The 26,523-nt window shown below is 46.3% G+C and overlaps 1 protein-coding gene across 1 annotated transcript in view; it reads right to left on the reverse strand.

The window, feature by feature from the left end:
* The window catches only part of KEL (Kell metallo-endopeptidase (Kell blood group)), a 56,835-nt gene that overhangs the window by 14,437 nt on the left and 15,875 nt on the right, over positions 1-26,523 (reverse strand). The window contains exons 2-10 of the mRNA XM_068972432.1: positions 12,731-12,803; positions 11,510-11,624; positions 11,056-11,200; positions 10,619-10,795; positions 8,116-8,240; positions 7,646-7,810; positions 2,299-2,358; positions 2,017-2,205; positions 1,637-1,785 (exon numbers count right to left, since the gene is read on the reverse strand). Coding sequence (XP_068828533.1) covers positions 1,637-1,785; positions 2,017-2,205; positions 2,299-2,358; positions 7,646-7,810; positions 8,116-8,240; positions 10,619-10,795; positions 11,056-11,200; positions 11,510-11,624; positions 12,731-12,803 — 1,198 coding nt within the window. The remainder of the gene's footprint in view (positions 1-1,636; positions 1,786-2,016; positions 2,206-2,298; positions 2,359-7,645; positions 7,811-8,115; positions 8,241-10,618; positions 10,796-11,055; positions 11,201-11,509; positions 11,625-12,730; positions 12,804-26,523) is intronic.

Genomic DNA, 26,523 nt, shown 5'->3' on the forward strand with positions numbered 1-26,523 from the left:
GGTGCCACAGACCTTTAATTTGTTGAGAAAAAAAAAAAAAAGGAAAAACAGTATCTACAAAGTGAAATACAGCAAAGCAAAATTAAATGAGCTCTGCCTGTAATATGTTATCAACTATAGTTGCCATATTATATTGGGTTGGCCAGAAGGTTCGTTCAGGTTTTTCCATAGTTGTTGTTCCGTTGCTCAGCCATGTCCACCTCTTTGTGACTCCATGGACTGCAGCACGCCAGGTTTCCCTGTCCATCACTATCTCCAGGGTTTGCTCAAAGTCATGTCCACTGAATGAATGAGGCCACCCAACCATCTCATCCTCTGTTGCCCCCTTCTCCTCCTGCCCTCAATCTTTCTCATACTATATTACAAAAAAACCAGAACAAACTTTTTGACCTACCCGATACACTGGATCTTGAGAGTGTTCATCTTATAACTAAAAGTTGGCACCCTTTCACCAACCTTTCTCTATTTCTCCACCTTTCAGGCCCTGGCAACCACAGTTCAAAACTTTTGTCTGTTTTAAGAAGAGTTTTTCTATCCTGGTGGCTCAGATGATAAAGAATTCACCTGTAATGCAGGAGACCTGGGTTTGATCCCCGGGTCAGGAAGATCCTCTGGAGCAGGAAATGGCTACCCACCCCAGTATTCTTGCCTGGAGAATCCCGTGGACACAGGAGCCTCGTGGGCTACAGTCCATGGGGTCACAGAGAGTCAGACATGACTGAGTGACTAACACTAACACTTGCTTGCTGTAGTTTAGCTTGATGGTGGAGAATGACGGAAGAAAGAACCAAATGAAGGAGACCTCTCAAGTCACAGTGGGGAGAAGGCTGGACTTCGATTTAACAAAACAGATTCAAATACTTCCACAACCAAGACACCTCAGGTCCTCTTAAGAGGCATCTTTTAAGAACACCAAAGCTGGGACCCAGGATGTTTCTCTGCCCTGCTGGCAACTCTCACTGGGTTTGACTTTTATCCTCACACAGACCTGTTCGCACCCGTGTGAATGGTTGTTTGCTTCCCTCTGAAGAAGCTTCTAGATGTTGCTGCCACTGAGTTACTATGAAGAAAAGCTTAGAATCCAAGGTCCCGGGAGGAAGCCACTGTATCCAAGGGGCGGCCACACAGTCTCAGGGCCAGCAGTGAGCCCAACACGGAGCCTCACCCTGCCTCTCCCGACCTTCAGGGTCCATCAAGAGCTTCCTGATCTTTCCCACAGTGGGCTTAGAATCCTCAAATACAGCTGAGAAGCAGCCTTTCCCCAGCTTTCCCAGCCTTCGTCTCCTCCACCAACTCCTCCATGTGCCTCCTTCTCCCGCCTACACCCCTCAGCTGCTAAGACACAAATGCCGAAACCGTCCTCTGCTCCATTCAGCACACCCTGTGTCTTGCTGGTTACCTGGATCCCTCGTTTCGTGTGCGTTTTCCTTACCCATGCCCTCCAAGCCCCTCTTCCTGTTTCCTCTATGCCCTCCTAGGCTGTCCATCCCACCCACTCCCTGCCCTCACACGGCCCTGGATTGCTCCTATCTTCCTGCAAGGCCCTTACTAGCCTGCCTCCTCCAGTGTCCTTTGTCTCTGAGACCTCCAGGTCCTCAGACCTTCTTTCCATCACCACCCCCGACGTGGGGCAAACCTGTGCTTCAACAGCTGCTTCTCAAGCAGTTGCGACATGTTTTTCAAATACTCCAGGTCATGGACTGCGACACGATAAGAGGGGCTCAGGGACATCGGTGCAAACGTTGCTTGCAAGCAGGACAACCAGTCGATGGCAGGGGCCACTCTCTTAAAGGAGAGAGACAGAGGTTGAGGGGGGACCAGAAAAGAGAGGGGGGGTTCCCCTCCCTTGGGATAGAAGAGGGATTGGGAAGGGGAGCGGTTGGGGAAAGGATGGAGTCAGGAAAGTTAAGGGTGGACTAAGAATTAAAGAAGTGAGGAGAAAGAAGACATGAAGATCAAAAGGTTTGGGAGTGAGACCCTCATGCCCATTTTCCCTCAGCCCCTGGCTCAAGGCACCTGCAACTGGTCAATCGTGACCATCTTGAAGACTTTGCCCTGGGCCCGCTGCTGCTCCCCAGACTTCAGCATCTGGTTCAGCTGTGAGTTAATGAAGATGAAAAAGGAGGCGTCATCATGCACTTGGCTTGGGTCTCTTCCCAGCAAGGTTACCAGGCGATTCAGGTAATGCAGGTATTCCCGCAGGATCTGGGGAAAAGGCAACCTCAGTCACAGCCACCATCGACCCCTGCCTTTCTCCAGCGTCAGAGGTCAGGACCTTGGTCTGTGGCACCATCTTACCTGGGCATAGTTTGTTTCCTGTTTTTGCTCGAGAAGAACGTCAAACTCTGGCTGGTCTATCTGGACACAAGAGAGGCTGAGAGAAGTGGGGAATGTGGAGGAAGGAGAGGCCAGGTGTGGGGCTATGGGGATGGACCAGGAAGGGATACTCAGGTAATGGACTGCAGGGGGCCAAGAGGAGGAGTGGGAAAGCCAAAAAAGAGAGAGACTGGGGCTAAGGGACCAACATGCAAATGTACCAACATGCAAATGTACAAAGAAGGTATTTCAACCAGCTTGGGGGTGCTCAGCAAGAGAGAAGCATAATAACCCATGTCCTGTAGGGAACTGTTGCCTGTGCCAGAGCCAGGTCTAGGATAAATGTTGTGAGATGCCCATATTGGGTGCAAATAGCCAGGACACGGAAGCAAGCTAAATGTCCATCGACAGAGGAATGGATAAAGAAGAAGTGGTACATATATACAATGGAATATTACTCAGCCACGAAAAAGGAATGGGATGGGGTCATGTGTAGTGATGTAGATGGACCTAGAGTCTGTCATACAGAGTGAAGTAAATCAGAAAGAAAAAATATACATCATCTATGAACACATATATATGGAACCTAGAAAACTGTTACAGATGAATCTGTTTTCAGGGCAGGAACAGAGACGCAGACATAGAGAATGGACAAGCAGATACTGGTGGGGGCGGGGGAAGGGGAGGATGGGACAAATGGAGAGACTGGCATTGACATAATTACACTACCATGCGTAGCACAGATAGCTATTGGGCACCTGCTGCACAGCACAGAGAGCTCATCTCGGTGCTCTGTGACGACCTATAGGAGTGGGATGGGGGCCGTGGGAGAGAGACTCACGTGGGAGGGGATATATGTCTACATTCAGCTGATTCACTTTGTTGTACAGCAGAAGTTAACGCAACATTGTAAAGCAATTATGCTCCATAAGAAAAGAGAGGTGCTGAAAACTCAGTAATCAAGATCAATCATATTTTCATTGAAATTTTTAAAATCTAAATTAATGCTTTAAAAAAAACATACAGAATGTAACAGCAAAACTTTACTCATCATGCGTTTCCCCCTAAAATCCACAATGTATTTTTGATCATTTTAAAAAATCATCGCTATCTCCCCAAAAGTCTGCAATAGAGTTTTGATCCATTTGGGGAAGGAAAAAAAAAATTTTTTTTTGATTCACAATGAACAAAAATGTGATATTTTGTTCATCGTGTTTTTGCATTGATTTTGACATTTAAAAAAATATTTATTGAAATACTATTTGATTACTGAGTTTTTGATACCATCTTAAATTCTGCACCCCAGGATGATAGCCCACTCCCCTTGTGTGCCTCACCCTAGTTCTGGCACTGGTGTGTCCTTATCTCTGTCCTGAAGGTTTTTTCTCCCATGTTTTTGGCTTGTCTTATCTGACTTCAATCCCCTACTTCTACCTGGAGCTATAAACTTTTCTGCTATCTTGAAAAAAGCTTTCACTTGACTCTTTTGTCACATTTCATGTCCAAACTTTAAAAAACTAAAAGTCATCTATGTGGCTACTTCAACTTCCCTCCTTCCTAACTCCATACAAGCTGAATCCATTTTCATGATTGTTTTGATGTTATGTCTAGAAAATCAAACCAGCCAATCCTAAAGGAAATCAACCCTGCATATTCACTGGAAGGACTAGAGCTGAAGCTGAAGCTCTAATGCTCTGGCCACCTGATGGGAAGAGCCAACTTATTGGAAAAGTCCCTGATGCTGGGAAAGATTGAGGGCAGGAGAAAAGCAGGCAACAGAAGATGAGATGGTTGGATGGCATCATCGACTCGATGGACATGAGTTTAAGCAAGCTCTGGAAGATGGGGAAGGACAGGGAAGCCTGGTGTGCTGCAGTTCATGGGGTCGCAAAGAGTCAGACAAGACTTAGGGACTGAACAACAGCAACCAGAAGGTTTCCAGTGGTGTCTCCTCATTCCTTACTTTTCTGAGCTCAGAAGTGTCTGGAATCAAAGATAACTCCTCCCTCCCGAACTGTCCTCTCCCCTGTTCTTTGTGACTCAGTGGAACTGGTTTGACTCCCACTTCCTGGCCCTTCTTCCTCCTCTCTGACCCCACCTCACTGGGGTGTCCCACTTCAAGTCATTTTCTCCACCTGCATTTCCCCTCAGAGACCATCTAGTCTCAAGGTTACGGGAGCCACCCTCCTTCCATGCACACCAAACCAACTCTGTGGGGTCCTTTTCTAATTTCTCCACTTTTTTTTATTGATTTTCAGCCAGTCACCAGGTCCTCTTGAATCACCATGGACCATCAGTCACCACTAGGATGAAGCTGTCTACATCCTTCTGGCCCCAATTTCCATTTCTGTCATAATCATCTCCATTTGGAATCAAGGTTGCTCAACTAGATTCCTCAGCACCTCCGGGCTGACCTCAAAAACCGCTGACTCTACCTGGGCATTATGTAAAACCATCACATTTGAAAGGACTCCATAGCTCTCCCCCCCACCCCCCACCCCCGCCGCTACTTATTATGTCAAAAGTTATCACCTCAGTCTGATGTTGTAGGCTGGGAAGAGTCAGGTTCAACCTCATGTCTTCAGCTTTAATTTGCCTCCCACCGCACCCCACAACCCCAAATCCTCTATTCAAGAGACCAGTCTCCTCGCTGACCCGCAGAGGGGTCACACTGTTCCTGGCTCCTCTCTAATCTCAGGACTTCCCTACAGCCCTTTTAAGTCCCTTTAGCTTCACTGTCACCTAAGTGAATCAACCAGGCTTCAGGGCTCAGCCCAGTTCTCCACTCTGAGCTTCTCCTTAACCATTTCAGATCTTAACTAATTTCCCAAGGCTGCACCAGTTACACTCCTCAGCACACCCTGAGAGCTGAACTTGAGAATACCTCACAAGGATTATCAGTTCTTGTATATTCATGCTAGTGTAACTTTGTGGAATTTTGGAAAGTAGGGGCCAAATATATAGCATCACACTGCCTCCCACAATACCGCTGCCTCCAAGGTTTTATTAACCCACTCAACAAACACCTGGCATGGGCCTCCAGATGTCTGGCCCTGTGCCAGGTCTTGAGGACCAGAGATGAATAAAGTGTGAACCTGTCCTTAAGAGGCTTAGTCTTCAACACAGGGTTCAAGGCTGAGAACACGTGAAATGGGAGAACAGAGAGGGCCCACCTCCATTGCAGTCAGGGGAAGGGTGAGGACATCCTGGAAGGGATAGTCATCAAAACCAAAATGTGAAAAATAGGAATTTTCCAGGCTGAGTGTACAAATTGAGGAGTGGTGTTGCAGGCAAAGGGAGCCACACATGCAAAGAACAGAGAACTATCCTCGGAGCTATAAGTGCACGAGCTTGCCTTAGGGCATAAGGAGGAAATAAGGCTGGAGGAGTTTGTAAGAGGGAGACTTGCAAGGCTTCCTTAAGGATTAAGAACCAGATCCTGACGACCCAGTGAGCCATTTAAGGCATTTAAACAGAGACAATAGCATAATCAGCTCTTGGTTTTAAAAGCTCCCTCTGGGGAAACTGAAAAGTAAATAAGAGAAGAGCAGTACAGGCACAGGAGGAACGAGTCCAGTGTTCCAGGGATGATTCAGATAAGCAACAAGGAAGACCAGAAAGATGGTCTTCCCAGAACTGGCCCTGCTGCTCTCTTACCTAATCTCACCTCAAGTCCCTGGTTCCAACATTAATTAATGTCTCTAAAGATAATGGTGCAGTCACTCACCTAGAGCCAGACATCCTGGAATGTGAAGTCAGGTAGACCTTAGAAAGCATTACTACCAACGAAGCTAGTGGAGGTGATGGAAATCCAGCTGAGGTATTTAAAATCCTAAAAGATGAGGCCATTAAAGTGCTGCCCTCAATGTGTCAGCAAATTTGGAAAACTCAGAAGTGGTCACAGGACTGGAAAAGGTCAGTTTTCATTCCAATCCCAAAGAAGGGCAATGTCAAAGAATGTTCAAACTACTGCACAATTGCGCTTATTTCACATGATAGCTAGGTAATTCTCAAAATCCTTCAAGCTAGGCTTGAACAGTATAAGAACTGAGAACTTCCAGGTGTACAAGCTGGATTTAGAAAAAGCAGAAAAATCAGACATCAAATTGCCAACATTCATTGAATCATAGAGAAAGCAAGAGAATTCACAAAAACATCTGCTTAATTGACTGTGGTAAAGCCTTTGACTGTGTGGATCACAATAAACTGTGGAAAATTCTCAGAGATGGGAATACGAGACCACCTAACATATCTCCTGAGAAACCTGTATGCATGCCAAGAAGCAACAGTTAGAACATTACATGGAACAACTGACTGGTTCAAAATTGGGAAAGGAATATGTCAAGGCTATATATTGTCACCCTGTTGCTTTAACTTATGTGCAGAGTACATCATGCGAAATGCTGGACTGGATGAATCACAGGCTGAAATCAAGATTGCCGAGAGAAATATCAATAACCTCAGATATGCAGATGATACCACTCTAACGGCAGAAAGTGAAGAGGAACTAAAGAGTATCTTGGTGAGGGTGAAAAAGGAGAGTAAAAAAGCTGGCTTAAAAATCAATATTCAAGAAACTAAGATCATGGCATCTGGCCCCATCACTTCATGGGATATAGAACGGGGAAAAGTGGAAATAGTGACTGGTTTTATTTTCTTGGGCTCTGAAATCACTGTGGACAGTGACTACAGCCACAAAATTAAAAGACTCCTGCTCCTTGGAAGAAAAGCTCTGCCAAACCTAGATAGTGTATTAAAAAGGAGAGACATCACTTTGCCAACAAAGGTCCTTATAGTCAAAGCTATGGTTTTTCCAGTAGTCATGTATGGATGTGAGAGTTGGACCATAAAGAAGGCTGAATGCCGAAGAATTGACGCTTTTGAGTTGCAGTGCTGATGATTCTTGAGAGTCCCTTGGGCAGCCTGGAGATCAAACCTGTCAATCCTAAAAGAAATCAACCCTGAATATTCATTGGAAGGATGATGTTGAAGCTGAAGCTCTGATACTTTGACCACCTGATGGGAAGAGCTGACTCATTGGAAAAGACCCTGATGCTGGGAAAGATTGAAGGCAGCAGAAGAGGATGACAGAGGATGAGATGGTTGGATGGCGTCACTGACGTAATGGACATGAGTTTGAGCAAACTCCAGGAGATAGTGAAGGACAGGGAAGCTTGGTGTGCTGCAGTCCATGGGGTCTCCAAGAGTCAGACAGGACATAGTGACTGAACAATAACAACAAAGTTAAGTCGCTTTCCTGGATTGCACATTTTTTTGGTCTAAGAACAAATCTGAGGCAGGCCTGCATTTTTGCCAGCGCATCCCTCACCTGGATGACTGGCAGGTATGGAGGGGTGGGAAGAGGTTGCAAATAGGCTCTGAAGAATGGGAAGTGACCATATTGACTCATCAGAAGGCTCAGAGTTTGGTTAAAATCTAATGGAGTCGAGTTACCGGAGACAGTCCTGTTACTGGAGATCGGCCAGCCGCCAAGCTGGGAAGAAAAGAAACAGCGCTCAACACAGGGATACAGTCTCTCACAACACAGCCCTCACCACCATTGCTACATCCTGACTTCTACCCTGAGTCCCCTGTTCCTTCTGGGGCTCCAGCTTTGTCCCCCTTTTCCTACCCTCAGCCAAGGTCTTGATGTGTCCACCAATCATTGCCATGTCCACTTCCCTCCCAAACCCCTAGGAAAGAGATCCATCCTCTGTGGGGAAGAAAAAATGGCAGCCCTGAGCACACATTGGTCTTGTGTGCTTTTTGCATCCAGAAAAGTAGGCGTGCCAGTCTCACCTCCTCAATAACCTGTCTGAGGGGACCGGCCCCTGCTGCCTCAATGGCACCCGTGTTCATGCAGGAGTTGTAGAATCCGAAGGCTTTCTCCTCCCCAGGGGCCAAGTGCCAGGAACCTGGGGTCTCTAGAAAGGAAGTGGGGGAGAATTAAAGGACTGAGGCAGCTTGGAAACAAGCAGGGAAGGTGGGAGATGGAAAGGTTATAGGAAAGGAAGGGAGGATTCTCAGGGAAAAGGAAGGAAGGGGAAGAACCCAGGGATGAGGATGAGGGGAACAATTTCTTTTTTTCCTTTTTTGCTCTGCTGTGTTCATGAGGTGTGTAAGCTTCTTTAGTTGCTCCATGGCATATGGGATCTTAGTTCCCAAACCAGGGATTGAACCCACGTTCCCTGCCTTGGGAGGCAGATTCTTTACCACTGCACCACCAGGCAAGTCATGAGCTGGATCAATTTGTTGGAAGAGTAAGAACATGGAGAAGACAAAGAGGAAGATAAAGGAAAGGTGAGGAAATTCCCTGGTAAGGACTCTGCATTATCACTGCCAAGGGCCCAGGTTCAATCCTCGGTTTGGGGGGGTGGGTGTGAGTAAGATAGATCTCATACTCCACAAGACAAGTGGAATGTCTACCATAAGAAAAAGAAAAAAAAAAAAAAAAAGGAAAGGAAATGTAAGAAGGGCAATAAAGAGGAAGAGACAAGGGTGTGGGGGGAAGAGATGGAATAACTGGAGTATGGAAAAAGCAGAAAGAGTAGAAACGAGAGGCAAGAGGGAGATGAATGAAGGAATTAGAAAAATCAGGGAAATCAGAGAACTTTCAAGGGATTGGAGCGGAAGAGCATGAGGAAGGGTTTGGCAAAGCCAAGAGACCGGTGTGGGCTCCCCTAGTCCAGACTCTCCCCTCTCTCTGATCCCAGGAAACAAACACACACGTGACAATTACCCAAACACACACCACTGGAACCCTCCACCCTCTCCTATCTAACCCCACTCACTCAGGCCCCCTGAAATCTTTTTGTTCTATTGTGAGCCACAGAATCTGTCTGAAGGGTACATTTTCTTTTTATCTCTGTACCTTACCTGAAAGCCTGGCCCTCTGCTATGCGGGGAACACCCACCTCCACTCTTTTCCATCAGAAGAAGGAGGGCAAAGGGATAATTTTATTTCTTCCAAATTCCAACTGATACTGTCAACAGGGTCTCTGGGCTCCTTTATAGAGAAAATGCATCTCCTTGGTTGCATTGTCATTCCTCAGTCCGCATCACGATCCACCAACATCCTGAGATCACCTTCCTACTTCCTGGTGGCCTGGGTTCCTGCCTGACGGTTCGCCTCTCAGTTCTTTTCAAAAGAACCACCAGCTACAGAAATCTTCCTACCTCCAGGGTTTTTAACTTGGTCCTCCCCTTCCTCCAGCATGTCTTTTGTGTCCTTCTATAGAGTGTTGGACTGTGAAGAAGGCTGAGCACCGAAGAATTGATGCTTTTGAACTGTGGTGTTGGAGAAGACTCTTGAGAGTCCCTTGGACTGCAAGGAGATCCAGCCAGTCTACTCTGAAGGAGATCAGCCCTGGGATTTTTTTGGAAGGAATGATGCTAAAGCTGAAACTCCAGTACTTTGGCCACCTCATGCGAAGAGTTGACTCATTGGAAAAGACTTTGATGCTGAGAGCGAGTAGGGGCAGGAGAAGAAGGGGACGACCGAGGATGAGATGGCTGGATGGCACCACGGACTCGATGGACGTGAGTCTGAGTGAACTCTGGGAGTTGGTGATGGACAGGGAGGCCTGGCGTGCTGCGATTCATGGGGTCGCAAAGAGTCGGACACGACTGAGCGACTGAACTGAACTGAACTGAACTGATATTCCTTCCCTTACACACTATCAGATGAAGCCCCTCTATCACGTCTCACCCACTCTTGCCCCTTCTTTCCTCCCACCATCATCTCCAATCACCCATCTCCAGCACCCCAGTTTCAGCTTCCTTCCAGTTCAACTGGCATGCCATGGTCTAAGATTTCAGAGAGGACAGGAGATAACTGTGAGAGTGGGGATCTGGGGAATGATGGGAGTGAGAGGGTAACACCTGCAAGGGAGCATTAGAGGACAAGAAGGACTTGAAGGCTGGAGAATGAGGGCGATGGGGAGAAGGATTAAAGTGCAATAGGTGTTGAGGAGACGCCAGTGTGGGAAGACATCGGGCACAGGGTAGAGACTGAAATTTTAAGGGAGATAACACAGATATCTGTGGATGGATGGGAAAGGTGAGGGGGTAGGGACCAGGTAAAGAAATGAGGAGGAGAGGGACCAGGAGAGATGGAAGAGAGGCAGGATCTGCCATGAAATGCATGGGGATGGAGAGGCAAACCCAGAAGTTCCCTAGGAGCCAGTGGAGCACGGCACAAGCTGGCTGTTCCTCAGCCACACAGGCTTGGGAGGGACAGTCGTGATCATTCCAGGCTCCACGGCACATCCAGCACGAGAAACTTCCATCCTGATTCCCTTACCCAGGATTCTTCGAACTCGGCGCCTGTTCTCCTCTGCAAGAGCCTGAAAAGGACTGCCAGTTCTGTTGATGTTTCCACAGGCAAAGCTAAAGAAATCAGTGCAGGGGGCCACACTCGTGTTCCCAGAGGCCAGGTAGAGATCCAGGATGTCCTGACACACAGACGTCTTGCAAGGGGCTGTGGGGAAAAGCTCAGAGCTGCGAAAGAGGAAGCAATGAGGACTCCCCCCAAGGGGCTAAGCAAAGAAGTGTCTGGTTAGGGAAAGGGACAGAGACCCTGATGAGGAGGAAATGGTCTGACTGATGGGCAGGAGAGGGATTCACGGGGCATGAGGCTGGGAACCCAGGGCCCCCAGGGGTCAGGATGTATGGTGGGTCTTGGGAGGATGGATGGGTGGATGGAAAGTGGGCTGTGGGGGGATCTAGGATCTTGCTTACAAGGACCACAGCCCTGGAACACATAGCCCCAAAGCAGCAGAGAAAGACCAAGGATTATACTGAAGAGCAGAAGGGTCTTTAGCGCCCGCAAGGTCTTTTGCCACCATCCATCCTGTGCGGTGGGTGGCTCCTTTTCTGGAGATCTCTGTGCCAAGAACCGGGAATAAAAAACACACAATGGAGAGAACTGGGATGGGGGAGGGAAGGGGAAAGGAGGAAGAAGGAACAGTTACTTGGTGCTGGGGCCCCCTGGTACAGAGATAACACCTCTTATTCTCCTGAACCCAGTCTTTTTTGGACCCCTGGGTGCTGGAAGGGTTGTCAGAGCTCTGCCCGGCTAGTTGGTGCTGGGACCCCCTGATACAGAGATAACGCCCCTTATTCTCCCAAATCCAGCCTTGTTTGGACCCCTGGGAGCTGGAAGGGTGGTCAGAACGCTGCCCTGCGCACTTACCTCCCGCCTCCTGCCTGTCCCCGATCCACTCGCTTGCTCAGTCCACATGGCTTTCCCCACCAGCTCTTTGTGTCCACCCTCCTGAACTGGATGAGCAGGAGGCAGGGCAGAGAAGCTGGTTCAGGAAGGGGGCACATCACAGAGAGTTATATCAGGTCATTTTGAGACCTCCTGTTGCCCATCTACCCCCCTACCTGCACCCCCCCTGCTCCCCCCCACACACATACATGTATGTTCATCCCAGAGCAGTGTTCCTAGGCGGGCTTCAGAATGAAACTCTCTTCCTGAGGTTCCCCCCGATCCCTCGGTCTCCCATCACCTGCCTCTCCTCCCCGGTTCCTACTCTCCAAGTCCCACATCCCTCCTCTCTGGAAGGGGACAGAGAATGCACACACACACACACACACACACACACACACACACACACACACCAGCTGGCTCCACCTCCCACCCTAGGCGTCTGACTCCCAAAGGGAATGGGCTTCTCCAGGGGACTTGCCGTCTGTCTGGCCGTCTCTCTTGCTCTCAGAATCCGTCCCGCTTCTGCTCTAGGTGCTGAGTCTGAGCACGGGGATTCAGGAAATAACCTCGCTCTGACCCCCACCCCAGTTCCTTTTTCCTGAAGAAAGAGCGCATGTGCCACCCGCAGTCCCTGACCCCACACACATGCTACTGGCCTCTGGGTGGAGCCTGTTTATCGGTCTGGAGACACCCCAGCCTCTCCTGGCTCCTTTATCTCAGCCTCTCAGGGGAGGCAAAAGGAGGCAGTCTCCATTCCCCAAGCAATCCTGCCCTAGGCGGCTCTTCTTGCCTTGCTCTATGCCTCTGCTCACAGCCTTTCTTTATTTCTGGAATATTCTTTCTTCTCTCCTTTCTAATGTGATGGAAACATCTTGAGCCTTTTAATTCTCAGCTCAAATGTCCCCTCCCCTGGGAGGCCTTCCAGTTCCATGCCCATTCCCTCTGCTCCCAAGCATGCTTAATGGCTTCCCTGGGAGTGTCACAGCCCTGCAGGATGCAGGCAGGCCAGCCCAGGAAAAAGAACGACAAGCCAGGAGACCCTAACCTGCTCATTACTAGCTCTGTGACTGTGAATGACCACTTAAACTCTCAGGCAGGTAAGTTTCACCATTTGGAAAGTGAGGATGATATTTCCCTTTGAATACCTCACCCAGTCTCACATCCTCCCACAAAGAATGAAGTGTGGACAAAGAATGTCACCTGTCATATCGGAAAGCAAAGGATGCTTCAGCCATCAAGCCATCAGCCGCTGCAGCTGCCCCAACGGTGCATGCTGAGAGGATTCAGGATGGAGGAAAAATAGGATACTGGCCCTAGATAGTACCGTACATATCAAAGGAATAATGTCAATAAGTCCTGACGACTGCATCTTCCCATACAGAGACAAGCATTAAAGTCATGAACTTGAGATGTATGGTGTTTTCTTTAATTAGCAGTAATCTTTTGATGGGCTTCCCAGGTAGCTCAGTGGTAAAGAATCCACCTGCAATGCAGGAGACCTAGGTTCGATTCCTGGGTCGGGAAGATCCACTGGAGAAAGAATGGCTACCCACTCCTGTATTCTTATCTGGAGAATTCCATGGACAGAGGAGCCTGGCGAGCTATAGTCCACAGGGTCACAATGAGTCAGGCGCAACTGGGTGACTAAGATACTTTTGATATTCTACTACCTTTTTTGTTGTTGCTATTTTTGCAACAACTCTTATATAACCTGGCTCCTCCATTACGTCTTTGGAACAGTCCCTCAGAGCTATCTAAGAGGCTGTACCCTGGACTCAAGTCCTCATTAAGTCCACCAGATAAAACATAATTCTCAACTTTCGAGGTGTGCATTTTTTTTCCCAGTTGAGAGAGGCATGACTGACCCTCTTATGCTATTACCCAGTTGCCTTGTATGGCAACCCACTCCAATATTCTTGCCTGGAGAATCCCACACACAGAGGAGCCTGGTGGGCTACAGTCCATAGGGTTGCAAATAGTCTGATATGACTGAAGTGACTTTGCAAACTTGTATATCATCTCTCTATTGATTACAAACTTTTTGGTAACAGGAACAAGGTTCCTTTCTCTTTCATACCCTCATAAGATGTTTTGTAAAGACTTGTAGGAATGAACTGCATTCTAAGCCAGAAATTCTCTTTCCCACATCATACTGAGTCCTCACCTAGGGTCTTAGCACATTTCTGAAAGAAAGTATTTCATCATCATTCTTTGTTTCCCCATCTCAGGCAAAATGGGATTCACTAGGACAGTCACACTAATGATACCTCGGCAGTATTTCCTGACCAGTACTGTGTTATGGTATATTTGTTGGAATGTGGACGGTCAGCTCCACGGCTGGAGATGAGGAATAAAGTTCCTATGTTGACAGACACCATATTGTAAAGCATCATGAAAGCTTTGAAGAAAAGTCACAACTTCAACGTCAGAAAAAAAGTGACCAAAGGCTTTTGGGGAAGAGTATGACATGATGAAAATAATCCCTACAAATGGCTGGCACTAGGATTCTGGATTGATAAAAGACAAGAGACACAGTGCTGGTGCTATGGAACAGGAGTGATATAGAGAGGCCTAGCGCTGGGTGAGGGCAGAGGGGAGAACACATGGAAAGAAAACACCTACAGAGGAAAACAAAGTCATGGAAACCAATTAAATGGGGGTGGGGTGGGGTGGAATGGGGTGGGAATCAGTGCATAGCAGCCACATATGAGCTTCCCCATTTTTTTTCTGAATGTCTAAGAGAACAGTGATCCACTGAGTTGATTCTTAAAATTCATCTGTCTACATTAGGGGGCTTCCTAAGCTGGCTCAGTGGTGAAGAATTAGCCTGCCAATGCAAGGAGACTCAAGATGCAGGTTCAATCCCTGGGTTAGGAAGATCCCCGGAGGAGGAAATTGCAACCCACTGCTGTATGCTTGCCTGGAAAATACCACAGACAGAGGAGCCTGGCTGGCTATTATAGTCCGTGGGTTCACAGTCAGACAACTGAGTGCCTGAGCACACCTGCAGAACAGTCATGCCAGCAGGTTCAGTATTGAGAACAAAACGATGACTCAGGACTTTGAGAGGTTTTGGTCTGTTTAGATACAAATCCACCATGCTTTCTCTGTTCCCTTCCCTTCCCCCAAAATCCAATTCTCTACAGATGGACTTCTAGCTTCTTTCACACCTACCACCCTCCCCGATCCTTTTCCACCAACCAAGTCCTCTGGGCTGCAGTTTCTCGAGGAAATGATAACAAGGACAATTCAGATTAGATAAGAGCAAGCTGAGGCACAAGCGTGCCCTATAACCAGCCCTGTAAACAGCCACTTAGGCTCCGGGCCAACCTCAGAGATAAGGCTGCCAGGCCAGCCCTCCCCATCCCGCTGCCTTAGTGAAGGCGGAGAAGCCTCTGTTCTGGCTGCTGCCTCTGGAGCCTAAAGCACCTTATCTTCCACCTTGCATCATCACCAGCATCCACGCCTCCCTGGCCACGCCCCGTCCCTCCACACCCCCGACTGAACTCCAAGGCAAGGCAGCTCCAGCTCACAACCAACGCAAAGCCCAGGGAGCAGACGCTCACTTATCTTCACTGACACTACCTCCGGATTGCTTTCATGGTTCTGTGCATTTCAATCCCAGGATCTTTTGTTTGATACTATAATGATGTCAAAAATCATAGCAGCCACATTCAGAACAGTTTTTACTGAGCACTTCCTATCGTTTAGGGGCTACAATGAACGCTTTGTTTCCATATATGTTCCCATTCAGTCTTCACAGTAATTCCATGAGGGAGATAAGATCCTTTCCCCACTGCATCTTATAGATGAGAAAACTGAGCTACATGGAAGTACAGTAAACTTTGGTCAGTTCAGTTCAGTCGCTCAGTTGTGTCCAACTCTTTGTGACCTCATGGACTGCAGCACACCAGGTCTCCCTGTCCATCACCACTCCCGGACTTTACTCAAACTCATGTCCATTGAGTCGGTGATGCCATCCAACCACCTCATCCTCTGTCGTCGCCTTCTCTTCCCGCCCTCAATCTTTCCAAACATCAGGGTCTTTTCAAATGAGTCAGTTCTTCACATCAGGTGGCCAAAATACTGGAGCTTCAGCTTCAGCATCAGTGACTTAGCATGCATGCATGCATTGGAGAAGGAAATGACAACCCACTCCAGTATTCTTGCGTGGAGAATCCCAGGGACAGAGGAGCCTGGTGGGCTGCCATCTATGGGGTCACACAGAGTTGGACACAACTGAAGCAACTTAGCAGCAGCAGCAGCAGCAGCTTCAGCATCAGTCCTTCCAATGAATATTCAGGACTGATTTCCTTTAGGATGGACTGGTTGGATCTCCTTGCAGTCCAAGGGACTCTCAAGACTTCTCCAACACCACAGTTCAAAAGCATCAATTTTTCAGTGCTCAGCTTTCTTTATAGTCCAACTCTCACATCCATACATAACTGAAAGAAAAAACCAGCCCTTGACTAGGACATTTGCTGGCAAAGTAATGTCTCTGCTTTTTAATATACTGTCTAGATTGGTCATAACTTTTCTTCCAAGGAGTAAGTGTCTTTTAATTTCATGGCTTCAGTCACCATCTGCTGTGATTTTCGAGCCCAGAAAAATAAAGTCTGCCACTGTTTCCACTGTTTCTCCATTTACTTGATATGAAATGATGGGACCAGATGCCATGATCCGAGTTTTCTGAAGGTTGAGCTTTAAGCCAGCTTTTTCACTCTCCTCCTTCACTTTCATCAAGAGACTCTTTAGTTCTCCACTTTCTGCCATAGGGGTGCTATCATCTGCATATCTGAGGTTATTGGTATTTCTCCTGGCAATCTTGACTCCAGCCTGTGCTTCATCCAGCCCAGCATTTCTCATGATGTACTCTGCATATAAGTTAATTAAGCAGGGTGACAATATACAGCCTTGACGTACTCCTTTTCCTATTTGGAACCAGTCTGTTGTTCCATGTCCAGTTCTAACTGTTGCTTCCTGACCTGCATACAGATTTCTCAAGAGGCAGGTCAGGTGGTCTGGTATTCCCATCTCTTTCAGAATTTTCCACAGTCTGTTGTGATCCATACAGTCAAAGGCTTTGGCATAGTCAATAAAGCAGAAATGGATGTTTTTCTGGAACTCTCCTGCTTTTTTGATGATCCAGCGGATGTTGGCAATTTGATCTCTGGTTCCTCTGCCTTTTCTAAAACCAGCTTGAACATCAGGAAGTTCACAGTTCATGTATTGTTGAAATCTGGCTTGGAGAATTTTGAGCATTACTTTACTAGCATGTGAGATGAGTGCAATTGTGCGGTAGTTTGAGCATTCTTTTGCATTGCCTTTCTTTGGGATTGGAATGAAAATGGACCTTTTCCAGTCCTGTGGCCACTGCTGAGTTTTCCAAATTTGCTGGCATATTGAGTGCAGCACTTTCACAGCATCATCTTTCAGGATTTGAAACAGCTCCACTGAAATTCCATCACCTCCACTAGCTTTGCTTGTAGTGATGCTTCCTAAGGTCCACTTGATTTCACATTCCAGGATATCTGGCTCTAGGTGATTGATCACACCATTGTGATTATCTGGGTCATGAAGATCTTTTTTGTACAGTTCTTCTGTGTATTCTTGCCACCTCTTCTTAATATCTTCTGCTTCTGTTAGGTCCATACTACTTCTGTCCTTTATCGAGCCCATCTTTGCATGAAATGTTCCCTTGGTATCTCTAATTTTCTTGAAGAGATCTCTAGTCTTTCCCATTTTATTGTTTCCCTCTATTTCTTTGCGTTGATCACTGAGGAAGGCTTTCTTACCACTCCTTGGCTGTTCTTTGGAGCTCTGCACTCAGATGGATGTGTCTTTCCTTCTTTCCTTTGCCTTTCGTTTCTCTTCTTTTGACAGCTATTTGTAAGGCCTCCTCAGATAGCCATTTTGCTTTTTTGCATTTCTTTTTTTTGGGGGGTGATCTTGATCCCTGTCTCTTGTGCAATGTCACAAGCCTCCATCCATAGTTCATCTGGTACTCTGTCTATCAGATCTAGTCCCTTAAATCTATTTCTCACTTCCACTGTATAATCATAAGGGACCTACTGACCAGGAGAGTTCATCTTTCAGTGTCCTATCTTTTTCCCTTTTCATACTGTTCATGTGGTCTCAAGGCAAAAATACTGAAGTGGTTTGCCATTCCCTTATCCAGTACAATAAACTTACCCAGAGTTGTAAAGTCAATAATTATCAGAGCTGGGAATGGAAACAAAGCCTTAACAATTAAATCTCTTAGTCACTAAGATTTAGTGTTTGGAAATCTCTTCCTAGTCAGTTTTTGTTTAAACTCTTTGAACTATCTATCCTTGCTGACCTGACTTTATTCTGTGACTGCCTTGAGGGATGTTATTCTCCAAACGCTCAAACATCTAATCTTTGGAAAGCCGTGGTCTTTGTTGTGGGTATGCAATCAGCCACCATCCACAATGGTTAAGGTATCAAAATCAGGAATGTGCCATTTTTCTACACATGATGGCACTCTTAGGTGTATCCATCAGTGGCAATTATCTCCTAAGACTGCTTGATTTTGGTACTAGCAACTAAGAAGCTACCTCCTAAGGGGCAATAAACTTGTTTCTGAATGAGCCAGAGAAAGACTTGTTGTAGGCAATGCTGAGGAGTTTGATAAAACAAGGAAGAAACACATTCCTGGATCAGTTTGGAGCATTTTGAACTGCTCTTTCAAAAAAAAAGCCATTATTGAGAGTTGAGGATCACATTTGGTAAAGAAGAATTTATGGCTTTTCAAACAATTTAAGTGGCAAGTAGATGGAATGCTCTTAGTATTTTAATTTGTATACATATTTTTTCTTTTATAGGTATGATTAGAATACATATGGAGAAGGCAATGGTGACCCACTCCAGTACTCTTGCCTGGAAAATCCCATGGACAGAGGAGTCTGGTAGGCCACAGTCCATGGGGTCCCAAAGAGTCAGACATGACTGAGCGACTTCACTTTCACTTTTCACTTTCATGCATTGGAGAAGGAAACGGCAATCCACTCCAGTGTTCTTGCCTGGAGAATCGCAGGGATGGGGGAAACTGGTGGGCTGCCGTCTACAGGGTCGCACAGAGTCGGACACGACTGAAGCGACTTAGCAGCAGCAGCAGCAGCAGAATACATAGCTTCCCTGGTGGCTCAGCTGGTAAAGAACCCATCTGCAATGCAGGAGACCCCGGTTTAGTTCCCTGGTCAGGAAGATCTGCTGGAGAAGGCATAGGCTACCCATTCCAATATTCTTCAGCTTCCCTTGTGGCTCAGCTGGTAAAGACTCTGCCTGCAATGCAGGAGACCTGGGTTTGATCCCTGGGTTGGGAAGATTCCCCAGAGAAGGGAACAGCTACTTACTCCAGTATTCTGGCCTGGAGAATTCCATGGACTGTATAGTCCAAGGTGTTGCAAAGAGTTGGACATGACTGAGCAACTTTCACTTTCACTTTCACTTTTCACTTTAGAATACATAATCCCTGTTCAAATAAAATAGTAAATCAACCAAAATATATTTAACAGTAATAGTTTGGTTGGTATTGAATATGGCAAAAACTTGAAGGTAACACCCCAAAGCCTGAAGTTTGTAACGAGTAAGTTGACACACCTCAAAAGGGGGATCCTCATCCTCACTTTTCTTGGTATCTACTCCAAGCTGCCACTCTCTTCAGGCTTTTTAGTGGCACTAGTGGTAAAGAACCTGCCTCCCAGTGCAGGAGACAAAAGAGATGCAGGCTCGATCCTTGGGTCAGGAAGATCCCCTGGAGAAGGAAATGGCAACCGACACCAGTATCCTTGCCTGGAGAATCCCATGGACAGAGGAGCCTGGTAGGCTACAGTCCATGGGGTCACAAAGAGTCGGACATGACTGAAGTGACTTAGCACGTGTGCACCACTCTCTTCTTCGCAGTTCAACAGATGTCCAGGGCAATACTCTGGATGTAGGAGACTCTAATCAACACAGGTTTCAATTCAATATATGTGTCCTCAAAAAGAATTTGCATAAGATCTTGCTAAGTCTACTGTCTTAGTCAACTAACACTATAATAATGCCTGATAACAAATCATGCAAAATTCAGTGGTTGCAAAAACAAGCATTTGTCCTCATGTTCAAAGATCTAGTGTGTCTCCGCTGATGTAAGCCATGCTCATCTGTGCTCTGGGCTGCATTTGGGAAGGGCCTGGATCTAGGCTATATGTTTCTGTAAGTCTGCTGCGTGTGTTTCTTCCAGGGCCCAGGCTGAAGGGGCAGAAGCTAAGCAGGCCATGTTTTCCCATAAAGAATCACCAGAGTGCAAGGTTCAAGCCAAACCATACCAGCAATTAAGACTCGGGCATCCCAGGTGGGTGGCTCAGTGGTAAAGAATATGCCTGCAATGCAGGAGATGTGGTTCAATCCCTAGGTTGGAAAGATTGCAGGGATCTTAGAGAAGACAATGGCAACCCACTCCAGTATTCTTGCCTGAGAAATCCCAAGGACAGAGGAGCCTGGTGGGCTACAGTCCATGGGGGTTACAACGCACGGCTTAATGACTAAACAATAACAACAATTAAGACTCAGGTTTATCAGGGTTCCTTTGGCTGAGAGGAGCTACCCAAGTCGGAGGTCAGGGGCGGCAGCTGGGAAGAGCTACCCCATGTCCGAGGTCAGGGGTGGCCGGGAGAAGCCACTTCACACCCGAGGCCGGGGCGGTGGCCCTGAGGAGCCACCCTTCACCAGAAGCCAGGGGCAGCGGCCAGGAGGAGGAACCCGAGGAGCAGTGGCTGCTCGGGCGTAGGAGGCCCTAGAGGAGCTATCCCACGTTGAAGGTCAGGAAGGGCGGCAGTAAGGAGATACCCCTCGTCCAAGGTAAAGAGCAGCAGCTGTGCTTTGCTGGAGCAGCTGTGTAGAGATACCCCATGCCCAGGTAAGAGAAACCCAAGTAAGATGGTAGGTGTTGCAAGAAGGCATCAGAGGGCAGACACACTGAAACCATACTCACAGAAAACTAGTCATTCTAATCACACTAGGAGCACAGCCTTGTCTAACTCAATGAAACTAAGCCATGCCCGTGGGGCAACCCAAGATGGGCGGGTCATGGTGGAGAGGTCTGACAGAATGTGGTCCACTGGAGAAGGGAATGGCAAACCACTTCAGTATTCTTGCCTTGAGAACCCCATGAACGTATGAAAAGGCAAAATGATAGGATACTGAAAGAGGAACTCCCCAGGTCAGTAGGTGCCCAATATGCTACTGGTGATCAGTGGAGAAATAACTCCAGAAAGAATGAAGGGATGAAGCCAAAGCAAAAACAATACCCAGTTGTGGATGTGACTGCTGATAGAAGCAAGGTGCGATGCTGTAAAGAGCAACATTGCATAGGAACCTGGAATGTCAGGTCCACGAATCAAGGCAAATTGGAAGTGGTTAAACAAGAGATGGCAAGGGTGAACGTCGACATTCTAGGAATCAGTGAACTAAAATGGACTGGAACGGGTGAATTTAACTCAGATGACCATTATATCTACTACTGTGGGCAAGAATCCCTCAGAAGAAATGGAGTAGCCATCATGGTCAACAAAAGAGTCTGAAATGCAGTACTTGGATGCAATCTCAAAAACGACAGAATGATCTCTGTTTGTCTCCAAGGCAAACCATTCAATGTCACAGTTATCCAAGTCTATGCCCCAACCAGTAATGCTGAAGAAGCTGAAGTTGAACGGTTTTATGAAGACCTACAAGACCTTTTAGAACTAACACCCAAAAAAGATGTCCTTTTCATTATAGGGGACTGGAATGCAAAAATAGCAAGTCAAGAAACACCTGGAGTAACAGGCAAATTTGGCCTTGGAATGCGGAATGAAGCAGGGCAAGGACTAATAGAGTTTTGCCAAGAAAATGCAGTGGTCATAGCAAACACCCTCTTCCAACAACACAAGAGAAGACTCTACACATGGGCATCACCAGATGGTCAACACCGAAATCAGACTGATTATCTTCTTTGCAGCCAAAGATGGAGAAGCTCTATACAGTCAACAAAAACAAGACCAGGAGCTAACTGTGGCTCAGATCATGAACTCCTTAATATGAAATTCAGACTCAAATTGAAGAATGTAGGGAAAACCGTTAGACCATTCAGGTATGACCTAAATCAAATTCCTTATGATTGTACAGTGGAAGTGAGAAATAGATTTAAGGGCCTAGACCTGATAGATAGAGTGCCTGATGAACTATGGAATGAGCATGATATTGTACAGGAGACAGGGATCAAGACCATCCCCATGGAAAAGAAATGCAAAAAAGCAAAATGGCTGTCTGGGGAGGCTTTACAAATAGCTTTGAAAAGAAGAGAAGCAAAAAGCCAAGGAGAAAAGGAAAGATATAAGCATCTGAATGCAGAGTTCCAGAGAATAGCAAGAAGAGATAAGAAAGCCTTCTTCAGTGATCAAAGCAAAGAAATAGAGGAAAACAACAGAATGGGAAAGACTAAAGATCTCTTCAAGAAAATTACGGATACCAAGGGAACATTTCATGTAAAGATGGGCTCGATAAAGGACAGAAATGGTCTGGACCTAACAGAAGCAGAAGATATTAAGAAGAGGTGGCAAGAATACACAGAAGAACTATACAAAAAAGATCTTTATGACCAAGATAATCATGATGGTGTGATCACTAATCTAGAACCAGACATCCTGGAATGTGAAGTCAAGTGGGCCTTGGAAAGCATCGCTACGAACAAAGCTAGTGGAGGTGATGGAATTCCAGTTGAGCTATTTCAAATCCTGAAAGATGATGGTGTGAAAGTGCTGCACTCAATATGCCAGCAGATTTGGAAAACTCAGCAGTGGCCACAGGATTGGAAAAGGTCCATTTTCATTCCAATCCCAAAGAAAGGCAATGCCAAAGAATGCTCAAACTACCACACAATTGCACTCATCTCACATGCTAGTAAAGTAATGCTCAAAATTCTCCAAGCCAGGCTTCAGCAATACATGAACCTTGAACTTCCTGATGTTCAAGCTGGTTATAGAAAAGACAGAGGAACCAGAGATCAAATTGCCAACATCCGCTGGATCATCAAAAAAACAGGAGAGTTCCAGAAAAACATCTATTTCTGCTTTATTGACTATGCCAAAGCCTTTGATTGTGTGGATCACAATAAACTGTGGAAAATTCTGAGAGAGATGGGAATACCAGACCACCTGACCTGCCTCTTGAGAAATCTGTATGCAGGTCAGGAAGCAACAGTTAGAACTGGACATGAAACAACAGACTGGTTCCAAATAGGAAAAGGAGTGCATCAAGGGTGTATATTGTCACTCTGCTTAATTAACTTATATGCAAAGTACATCATGAGAAACACTGGACTGGAAGAAACACAAGCTGGCATCAAGATTGCCCAGAGAAATATCAATAACCTCAGATATGCAGATGACACCACCCTTATGGCAGAAAGTGAAGAGAAACTAAAAAGCCTCTTGATGAAAGTGAAAGAGGAGAGTGAAAAAGTTGGCTTAAAGCTCAACATTCAGAAAACGAAGATCATGGCATCTGGTCTCATCACTTCATGAGAAATAGATGGGGAAACAGTGGAAACAGTGTCAGACTTTATTTTTTGGGCTCCAAAATCACTGCAGATGGTGATTGCAGCCATGAAATTAAAAGACACTTACTCCTTGGAAGAAAAGTTATGACCAACCTAGATAGCATATTGAAAAGCAGAGACATTACTTTGCCGACTAAGGTCCATCTAGTCAAGGCTATGGTTTTTCCTGTGGTCATGTATGGATGTGAGAGTTGGACTGTGAAGAAGGCTGAGCACTGAAGAATTGATGCTTTTGAAGTGTGGTGTTGGAGAAGACTCCTGAGAGTCCCTTGGACTGAAAGGAGATCCAACCAGCCCATTCTGAAGGAGATCAACCCTGGGATTTCTTTGGAATGACTGATGCTAAAGCTGAAACTCCAGTACTTTGGCCACCTCATATGAAGAGTTGACTCACTGGAAAAGACTCTGATGCTGGGAGGGATTGGGGGCAGGAGGAGAAGGGGACGACTGAGGATGAGATGGCTGGATGGCATCACTGACTCAACGGATGTGAGTCTGAGTGAACTCCGAGAGTTGGTGATGGACAGGGAGGCCTGGCATGCTGCGATTCATGGGGTTGCAAAGAGTCGGACATGACTAGTGACTGAATTGAACTGAACTGAATTTGGTCAAAGTTAATCATATGGTCAAAGCCAACATCAATGGACCAGGAAGGAGAATACTTTGCCCACAGGAGAGGGAGAATAATTAATATCTGCTAAAGGCAATGGCACCCCACTCCAGTACTCTTGCCTAGAAAATCCCATGGATGGAGGAGTCTTGTGGGCTGCAGTCCATGGGGTCGCCCAGAGTCGGACATGACTGAAGCGATTTAGCAGCAGCAGCAGCAAATAATAATCCAAACCATTGCACCTACTTTATTGAAAACCTCACATACTTTCTAGCTGGTGTGAGAGGGTTTGGTTCACTTGTGTGGTAGCAGAAATATTAACACCTAAGTGAAACCAGCAAAAACTATCCAGGAAAGAAATGGCAGGAATCTAAATGGGTCAGCCTTCTACGTGAGGAAAGCCTACAGACTCTATGCCACATAAATGGTGGCTCTTGTTCTGCCCTCAGGCACTGCAGGGCATCTCAGGACATGTGGTGACATGGCATTCCTTCCTCCGTGAGACTTTACACCAGCATGTCCACTCATGCAAATGCCACCCTACTTCCGCAGAAAACATTTTCTTCAAAACTTCCCAATTTCATTTAGACCTGGATCACTTAATTTCTTTCTGGTTCTCTGCTGACTCTTGGCTCTGTCCCCTCTTTCGGGTCTAGCACACATCCTTCACTGCTGATCCCTGAACCTGATTTGCTGTTCTTGTTGTTCAGTCACTAAGTTATATCTAACTGTGTGACCCCATGGATGTAGCATGCCAGGCTTCCCTGTCCTTCTCTATCTCCCAGAGTTTGCTCAAATTCATGTCCATTGAGTCGGTGATGCTATCTAACCATCACATCCTCTGTCTCCCCCTTCTCCTCCTGCCCTCAATCTTTCCCAGCATCAGGTCTTTTCCAATGAGTTGGCTTTTCACATCAGGTGGGTCAAGTGTTGGAGTCCCAGCTTCAGCATCGGTCCTTCCAATGAGTATTCAGGGTTGACTGAGCTTGATTATGCAGATTTAAACTTGTACAAACTGTGAGAATTTAGGCTTACACTCATGCCTTGGATCTTCAATTGCCGGCAGAATCAGGAAAGGTCCTATAGTCTATTCCACACCCAGACAGCTTTATTCTCAGTCTGCAGCCCTGGTTGGATAATACCCCATGTGGACCATAAGTGGGGATTACAGATGGTGGAGATCCTTTGGAAAACATGAGTAGAAAAACTCCAAAATCGAGGCCAAGTCATCACTAAGCTGTGTTGAGTTCAAGAACTAGAGATGGAATGAAGCTGCCAGGGGTTGGCAAGGAAACTAGGCTCCAGAAGAAGGTGTCCTGACAGGTAGTTCTTGGTTTTTGTAATTCCTTTTTTGTGATGCAAGTGCCTGACTTAACATTGCCTAGGTGTCCATTTCAAGTGATGTCCACTTCAAAGCCAACTATCACCAACCATAGATAAAGGGCCAGGCCGCCTCCCCTACTGAGGACACTTTGTATTAGAGATCCTGGTTGGTTTCAGTAACTGACCATTTGGGCTACTTGTTTTATTCCTCTTCCCATGCTTTAAATTCTCCCTTTTATGTTTTAAATTCACCAAATCAAGAGCAAGCCAGAACAAGGAGCGAGCCCCCGCCCTTGACCCCAATAAAAGCAGAACCCCAAGCTTCTGTGTTCTCTCTCTTCCTAATCTCAACCTCACCGTGTGGCCCCAGGTGTGCTATGTAATTTCCAGTTCTTGTAAGTAATAAACCTTTATTTTGTTCAGAGCTTCCTGGTAGTTATTGCTAAAAAGTATCTTGCCATCATAGTAAGCACCACAAGAGCTGGTTTAACATTAGTTATTGATAGGCTGGGACAACACAAAACAGTGTCTAACTTTAGAGCCTGGAAAAATTTGCATAGATAGCAGTCAGCTGTGTGTGATGTCTTTGGTGTCCAAACAACCCCCTTTGTCTGGTCGGATGCCCTGACTTGGTTCCCACTGCAACCCCACTTCCGGTTTTTTTTTGTTTTGTTTTTATTGATACATAACTGACATATAGTACTCTCTTAAGTTTAGGATGTATAATATAATGATTTGACTGAAGTATGTCACGAAATGATTATCACAACAAGTTTAGTAAATATCCATCATCTCATATAGATATGTCAACCGGAAAAAGATACGCACAACCTAAAAGTTGAGAGTTCGGTTTTATTCGGTGGGAATGTAAGGACTTGGGCCTGGGAGACAGTATCTCAGGTGACCCTGAGACAGCTGACTCGGAGGAGGCAAGGGAGAAGCCAGGTTATATACAAGTTTGCAGCAAGGGGCAGGTAATCTGAATATTGAAAGGTTAAGTAAGAAAACCTAAATCTCTCACATGAAGAGATTTAGCGATCTTCTCTGTATGGGAAGATAAGTGTCCAGGCTTGGTGACATCATTCTTTTGCATGCATCTAGCTATCTGGGACCATTCCTGCTTTATTGTTCACTTCCTAATTCCTTGTTTGCTGTAAAAGATGGCTGGTGCGGCAGATGGCTGAGACTTGAATCCCCCCAACTCTCAGCACTTATTGGAGAGGAAGAAGCTGATGGCTTCCAAAGTAGCTGGCTTCTTTTAACCTGGGTTCAGACATCTGCATTTTGAAAAGCCTTCTTTACTGGTAGAGCATAGAGCAGAAAATATTTCATGTCACAGATACAGAATGAAAACAACAGGAAACTGCAGTATAGCGCATGGAACTCTGCTCAGTGTTATGTGGCAGCCTGGACAGGAGGGGAGTTTGGGGAGAATGGATACGTTTATACCTGTGGCTG

This window comes from Capricornis sumatraensis, chromosome 5, assembly GCF_032405125.1.
Source record: "Capricornis sumatraensis isolate serow.1 chromosome 5, serow.2, whole genome shotgun sequence".
In the NCBI taxonomy this organism is placed as follows: domain Eukaryota; kingdom Metazoa; phylum Chordata; class Mammalia; order Artiodactyla; family Bovidae; genus Capricornis; species Capricornis sumatraensis.